This window comes from Pteronotus mesoamericanus, unplaced genomic scaffold (assembly GCF_021234165.1).
Source record: "Pteronotus mesoamericanus isolate MK-2021 breed Mesoamerican mustached bat unplaced genomic scaffold, CSHL_Meso_final contig_94, whole genome shotgun sequence".
NCBI classification, from domain to species: domain Eukaryota; kingdom Metazoa; phylum Chordata; class Mammalia; order Chiroptera; family Mormoopidae; genus Pteronotus; species Pteronotus mesoamericanus.
In genome coordinates, this window is record NW_026555285.1 from 9,140,767 (window position 1) to 9,148,764 (window position 7,998).

The 7,998-nt window shown below is 41.7% G+C and overlaps 1 protein-coding gene across 2 annotated transcripts in view; it reads left to right on the forward strand.

Moving 5' to 3' along the window:
- The window catches only part of VWA8 (von Willebrand factor A domain containing 8), a 390,182-nt gene extending 382,482 nt beyond the window's left edge, over positions 1-7,700 (forward strand). For both annotated transcript variants that reach the window (XM_054586385.1, XM_054586386.1), the window contains exon 45: positions 2,654-7,700. In XM_054586385.1, coding sequence (XP_054442360.1) covers positions 2,654-2,762 — 109 coding nt within the window. In that variant the 3' untranslated portion in view covers positions 2,763-7,700. The remainder of the gene's footprint in view (positions 1-2,653) is intronic.
- Positions 7,701-7,998: the final 298 nt, after the last annotated feature.

Consider the following 7,998-nt stretch of genomic DNA (forward strand, 5'->3'; position numbering starts at 1 on the left):
TCTATTTATACACATACATTTATATAGACATACATACATATACACATATATATATAAAAAATATATATATTTCTATATAGATAAATAGATAGATATATAACTCCCTTACTGGGGAGACAAGACAGGTAAAACACTTGGAGACAATGTAAAATAAGTGTATATAGTAAGATGCTATATTGAATATACTAAATGTTCAGCAGAGAAATTTATGATCTGTCAATAAATACCATTGTGGATGATCTGAAAGCAAAGATCTGGAAACCCTTTCAGTTACTTAAACACACTAGCATTTTTCTCTGTTTCAATTACAAACAGAAAGGGCTCATGCTTTTTATCTGCTTAAAATTCTTGTAAGAAGGGAAGGTATATCTTCTCCACACCAAAAAATAATTCCTGCCTAAAACTCAAAAGACCACATGCCTTTTTATTATTCCATCTCTTTTATCTGCTGTACTTTGGGTTAGAGCCCCGCATAGACTAGGAAATGTTTTAGTGCCCTGTTACCGAAAATGAACCCATTTGGGGGCAGGGTAGGTGAACAGTACTGTTACCGGAACAGCGCCCCCCGCCTTCTCCGGGGTCCCTCTGTCCTAGGTTCTTTGCCCACCACCCTTAGAAATTATGGCTCTCAATGGCAGAGTTTGGTGAAAAGGAAAGGAACTATTTATTCAAAAGTTATACAAGTTTCGAGTAATGGCTAAATGTCACCATTAAATCTCAAAATCCCTTTAAAACACCCACAAGCACACACAGTCCTGCCTTCCCCCCTTTGCCCAGTCAGGCCAGTCAGGGGTACCGTCCTTCAGAAGAAAAAGAACAGAAGTCCGGGGCTTGGCTGGGCAGGCCTCTCGTGATTCCCAGCACCATCCGCTATATCACCGCGATCTCCAGTTCTTAATTCAGAACCACATGGCACCTTCTCATGGCCAACCAGCAAGAGTCCATTCTCCCGTTCCCTTCCCCCATGGTCTTTGCATTGTTCCCCGTGGCAGGGAGCGAGCCACCTCGGAGCTCTCCTGCTTGCGCTGTAACGGGGGAAGCTGCCTCCCAGTTACATCCTGGGTTTAAGTTATGCAAACCTTCCTGGTTAGCCTTGTTGATATGCAAAATAACCATCTTTGCATATGAGGTATGAAGCTGTCCTGCTGTTATTAACGTGCAAAGTAACTCTCAATGGCCCTGTTCCATGTCTCCCATCCCCCATGGCAGCCTGTCTTGTGAAGGGGGTGTGGAAGAATATTCTCTTTTTTTCTTGGACACCCTAAGTGCTGGACCCCGTTACAGACCCCCGCTTTGGGGCAGCCCTAGCTGCACCCTGTTACAAAAGTGCTGGCATTTTTTTCCTCTTTCTGTTCCTTTCTCTGAGCTGCAGGATTGCAGAGTAAGGTTAAGAATAGACTTAATATCATGTAATTTCAGTTGTTTTATTACTTTGCACTTTCCTCAGTTTTCTGTTAGTCTTTTCTAGAACTTCAGTATCCTGAAACACAAACCATTCCTTTTCTACCCAGATTTTCTTCACGACCAGACCAATGTTAAGCAGGCAGCAAGCTCAGCAAATACTGGTTGAGCTGAAATAGCTATTTTGTCTTTCTAGTGAACAGATCCTGTTTGAATACTTAAGCACAATAATACCCTTGTGGTTTCCTAGGGAAATGATCCAACATCCACTGGCAAAAGATATGTTGCAGAATTAGCTGGTCTACCGGGCATGCCAAATGTATGATACTACACAGGATGGTTGACTTCTATTAAATGTCATTTGAAAACCAAACTTTGTTGGCACAGTGAAAGGAGGCGTTCTTTTGGATAGAATTGTATCTTGCACTTTTATTGCCTTCAAAAATGGCCCTTTGTTCCAAATGATAAATTGGCATTTAAAAAAATTATCACAAGCCTATATAACCTCATTGCCATCAAAGCAGCAATTGCATAAATTAGATTGCATTTCACATTGTGTGACGTGGTGCAGAAAGAGGGGGTTGGAGAGAGGGAGGATAACACTTGGGGTTGCCTGGGCAACATTTTTTAAAAAATTTTTTAATTCATTTTTTAGAGAGAGAGGAAGGGAGGGAGAGATAGAAATACCAGTTTGTTGTTCCACTTATTTATGCATTCATTGGTTAATTTTTGTATGTGCCCAGAGATCAAACCCACAACCTTGGGGTATTGGGACAATGCTCTACCCGACTGAGCTACCCGGCCAGGGCCTGGGTGGATAACATATTTTGTGGCTTGTTTTCTAAGGCAGAAAAGCACTTAGAAGTACAGTGTAAGGCTAATACATTCACGGGACCCAGGTGAGCTAATCTCAGATTGGTTCCTAGGGCTCTGTTCTGTCAAGGGAATATAAAATACCAGAAAATAACAGTAATAAAAGGGAGAAAAAAATATTTTTTTCAAATCCACTGATTTACTCACTGAAAAGACTTTTCCTTTAGTTCACTGCTTTCAATGTGCTCTCCCTGTTTTTCTTCCAAACCTTCCATTGCCTAGTGACAGCACATTCAATTGCAAGCAGGGGCAAGGTATCAGGAAGTAAAAAACTTCCTTTCCTAAGAAACCACTTGGATGCTGTGGTGTGTAGGGGCATGAGGTGGAAGGGGAGCCTCTATTTGCAATGGTAATTTTCTTTCCCTTTCCATCCTGGCAGGCTTCAGAGAACTTTGCCAGCTGGCCGGTCTTTCATTGCCATGGATACCAAGGACATCCCTCAAATTTTACAACAGATCTTTACCTCTACCATGTTGTCCAGTATTTAAGAAGTGCCCTTCATCGCCCTGATTACTGGGATTTGCAATAAGATGGGAATGAAGAGTACTCTGAAGAAAAGAAGACGTGGTCAAATGAAGCCGTGCAATGACTGGATAATTCTGACATTCCTGGCTCTTCCTACATTTGGCCAGTAATCAGAATTCAGAAAAGTATCCAGAGGGAGGCTTGTGTGTGGAAATCTACAACCACTGACAGCTTTGCAAATAATTAGAGAACGTTGACCTGCATTTTATTAAAGTTGAGGGTTAAAGGAAGGTGTTTTGACAACCACCTTTTCCAAAAAAGAGAATACCTAGCTTTTGCCTTCACACATCATCTGGTCACCTAAGATAACAAAAGTGACTCCAGCAAATTAAGCACCTGATGCCACATTCTGACATTCAGTACAAGTCTGTACATACCCACCCAGCCTGTTCCTGTCCAATAATTACTTTTATTTTTCACCCTACTCTGCGTTGCCCAACAATGACGTTACAGTAGTAAATCCACTGAAGAGTCCTAACAGCAGTATTATTTTTTATAAAATGTTAGGTTTTCTCAGTAATTCCATTTTCTTGGCCAAAACCAAAAGGAAACAAAAGATCCTTGGATTGCTTCCTTTCCCACGTGACTTTTAAAATTTCTTGGAATAATAAAGAGCAAATACCCTTTCCCTATGCTGCTGGGAGTGGAAGGATAAAGAATGTCTGGCCTTGAGTTTCCTGTTTCTTCTTGTTCTTCTAGTGTTTCTCAAAAGTGTCACACTACTCCCTGGTGATTTCCAAAATGCAGTGTTCAGAATAACAAAATGCTTATGGATTTACCTAAAGCAAAGTAAAAACAGGGCAGTATGTTTGAACTGCATGATAACTGGACATTTCTTTAGCTGTTAAAAAATACTCTTTTCAAGCCTCATTCTTTTTCTTTCAAAGTGTACCTTACTCCCACCCCATCTTGGGCTGACCTTTATTTATCAATAGGCTCGATGTCACTTGGTTTAAAATCAAGTGCTTCATCAGAGCTCAGTCTCACTACAATCATATAATAAAAAGTTAGGGTTTTTTTGCTCAGGCCAGCGTGGTTCAGTTGGTTGGAACGTCGTCCCATAGACTAATGGGCTGCAGGTTCAATTCCCAGTCAGGACACATACCCAGGCTATGGGTTCAATCCCCCATTGAGGTACATACGAGAAAGCAACCAATCAATGTTTCTCTCTCACGTCGATGTCTCTCTCTCTCTCTTCCCCCCGCCCCCCGCAAAAGCAATGAAAAAATGTCCTTGGGTGAGGATAAAATAATAATAATAATTAATAAATAAATAGTTCCTCTTCACCACTGATGGCAAAGTCAGGAACACTGGGGGCACCAATGTATGTGTGCCTTATTAAAAATGATAAATTGGAAAAACTAGTCTTGTTAGTAATGTTACCTTATTCACTCATATAATTGTGAAATTGTATAGATCCACTTTATTTTAATTAATTAGAGGAAATGAAAAAAGATAACACCCATTTGTTCAACCACCCCATCTCCCTATCAGCAGTCAAAGAAATAAAGCAATCAGATATCCAATACAGTATTACCCAAAGTGTTTGCATGGCATGTTCTTGTTTTTCTAACCAGAGCTTGCTCTGTATGTTGGATCGATGCAAACAATTGCAATCCAGTAAGTATCTTTAAAAATATAATTACATTAATAATAATAAGAATATAACAACAGCTAACATTTACTTACTATGTACCAGGTATGCTAAATTATTCCATATATCATTTCATTCAATCCTCACAACAATGGCATGCAAAATAGGTACTTTTTACTTCATTTTATAGATAAAGAAACTGAGGCTCAGAAAACTTAAGTTGCTTTCCCAAGATATTAGACCATTGACTATTCATTGTACTAATGAAATACTCAGTTTACAAATAAGGAGACTGAGGCTTAGAGAAGATCAAGAAAATAGACCGTGCTCACTGTCAGGCAAGGGCAGAGCTGGACTGTGCTGGCTGTTCTCATGCTTCTTTATTCTTGCAAACCTAGAGAGCAAGTTCTTAGTACCTCTTTCTTCTTTCTCCCAGTGCAGTTTCTCTTGTAAGCTGACCACAGGGCCCTCTCCCCTCCTCGGTACTCAGAAACTTTGTGCACGTCCAGGCACTCCAAGGAGAGTGTGGGGACCAAGGACATGGGACACTGGTGCAGGGACATTTCTAACCACTCCTTCCTGGACACAGCAGCAAACAGCACATCGCCGTCCAAGTGGCAGCGTAAGTCCTAGGGGCGCTCCTCTGCCAGAGGGTCACAGCCCCCAGAGCCTGGAAAAGTCCAACCCAAGAGTTATTGACAGGCCAGCTGTTTAACAAATCTTCCCCATGTGTAACTACCTGAGTGAGCAGAAGCCATTTTTTTAACATGCAAAGAATCATCCTCAAGTAATTTAATTTACCTTTCCCCACCAGTGTGACATCCTTTGCAATTGTTATTTTAAAAACAAACAAAAAAACATATAACTCCTGGCTTTTCTGATTTGTAAAAGGAATGGATAATGGGGGAGGTGAGTTGAGAATGAGAAAATAAGGGTTTTATTTTCAGTTTTGTAATACCTAAGAAGTGTGTTCTTTTATTATTAAATGCACTTAATTATGGGCCACTCCAAGCTGTTCCCAGGCCCTTCTGAGGGCCAGGATGTTATAATAAATGCATTGTGTGCCTCAGGGGGGTTCCACTGAAAGGCGTCTAACCCTGTCTCGTCTCTGTGGTGAGCCCCTGTACTGCTGAGAAGGTTCATTGTTACCCGTGAGCAGCCAGGAGGAATGAATGCTGTGAATGCCTCAGTGCATGGTGTGTGCACCCCCCGGAACCCTTGTGTGCCCCAGCAAATGACCTCATCACAAGGGGCAGCTCGAGCAGCCACGAGAAGTGGATTGGAGAGGGAGTGCTTGAGCCCATCACATGTTTGGAATGAATCCTTTAATTCTTTACACCCTGTCCTGTGAGCTGTCAGTGGAGGAGAAATCCATTAACGCCAGCAAGCTTTTCTCTAAACAAATCTAGGGCTTTGAAAGCCCTTTAGAAGTGGCGTTCTGTAGACAGCATTGTCAGTGTTCCTGAAAGGTCAGCTGCAGAGCCTATAACCCTTCCTCCACCTGACTCCTTCCTGTGCCTGACAGATCAGCCAAAATTAAATTTCCCAGTGAACAGAGCAGAGAGGTAGGAGGCTAGGGAGAAGAGCAATAGTCACTTACTGCGTTTCTTTCTAATTTGTTTCTAACAGTTGCAATTGTGAGATATTCCACAAATTCTAAGTTGATATCTCCTGGCTGGATAATTTTCTCTAGAATTGCATCTCAGGAATAGTCAAATGTCCACTTGTATTTAGTATATTATACTTAGCTTTTCCATATTAAGAAATAAAATGTGCACATTTTAACAATTACTTGAACCAGTAACATGTGGCTTTATAAAGGACTTAGATGAAGAGCCTCGTTTACTACCAATCCCTGGTCAGGGAGGTACCATAAAGCTCTTGCCCATTGCCTTCCCCTCCCCTTTCCCTGAGACTGACTGACAACAGTCCTGCAGGTCCTGTGATGGAAAGTCACCTGAGGTGCCATTTTGTATGGGGAGAACTTCCAAACTCTGGGTAGAAATAGGCAACAGAAAGGAAGTTCTAGATGCTGCTCAGCTATTACTATGTGTGCAAACTTGGGCTAATCAACTCTGGGTCTCAATTGCTTCACCTATGGATTTTAAAAGGTGAACAAAATGATCTATAACCACAGTTCCATGTTCCCATATTTCACACAGTGAATTGACTTTGTCCCTAGTTGTCTTAGAAGAACCACATCATTTCGGTGTATTTTTGTCTCCAGCACCCCACACACATGTTAGCCCCTATTGCACAGAGAATCTTGGCACCTGTATCAATTGCCCTAACAAAAACTGTTACTGACTGAGCATGCATTCTGCAAGTTATGTAATCATCATTAGAAGTGGAAAAGAAGATATTTCCATGGATAATTTCTGACCATTGTCTCTTACTCTACACTTCGCCGCCTTAAAATAAAATGCCATATCTGCTCATCTGCACAGTGGGATCAAAAAGATGAGGAATTGGAAAACTACTGTGTGCTGAGAGCTGACCTTTGAGCTGCAGCTGAACAATGCACAATGTGTGTCGTGTTGTTTTTTTTTTAATTGTAAGATCCTGTAAACAAAAGTCCCCTCCAAAGAGGGGAAATGCTTGCCAGGCAGGCCTCGCAAGTTGAGAATGATTTGAGGGTTTTTGAGACTTGATGCTGTCTGGGGCTTTCCCTTCCACCAGAGCTGGTATCTGTTCTCACACGGCTGTGCGTATCATCTTTGGAATGCCAGGGTTACATAATTTTAAACTGAGTGGTGATTGTGGTATTTGGCCACTCAGAGCAAAGTGTAACACTCTTTTAAGGTGCTTTGGCCCCACAGGGTGTCAAGAACAACATGTTCTGCTCTAAGAAATCTCATCAAGGGACACAACAACTCTAAGGACTCACCGCATGTGGTCGTCCTGCTCAACAGGCACCAGAAGTTCCCTGAGTCTTCTGCCTCCTCCCAGCCTTCAGAGGGGGAGTTTTGGAGCCACCAGCCCTTTCTCTAAAGGAACAATCAAAGTGTTTGACAACAAACCCTGACCCTAAAGATGAGAGATGTGACCCCAGAGGATTTTCAGAATATAAGGATTTATTAAGGTTACATGCAATTCTCAAACATTAGTAATGGTAGCTGGAGCTTGACCTGGAAATGGAAGTAAATAATGTCTGTGTGAACATCCCGAAGCAGGTTTGTCTCCTAATGTAGCCAGAGTGTGGCAAGTAAATAATGAGCTTGCCAAGAGTACTCTGTGTACTTAATGCCATACTCGAAGCCTCATTAATTGAAACAATGGGGAAAAATATATATATTCACTCAGGACATTAAAGTTTGAATTTCAAATACAATATGCATATTAATAAATACTGATGCCAATGTAATGAGACTGACCATTTCTTCAATCCAGCACTAATTAAGAATTCTTCACTGGCCTCCAGGAATAGAATGAGCCTCAACAAAACTAGATGGTCCATTTCCTCTTAGGAAAGATTTGCTGGCCCATATGAAATTCGGCCCTGAGTATGCTGGCCCAGAAAGGAGCACTTGTAGGCCTGGTGTAAAACCCAGTGGCAATGCTGGGGAAACATCCTGTTGCCCAGCCTTGGCCTTGTCTTCTGGGGG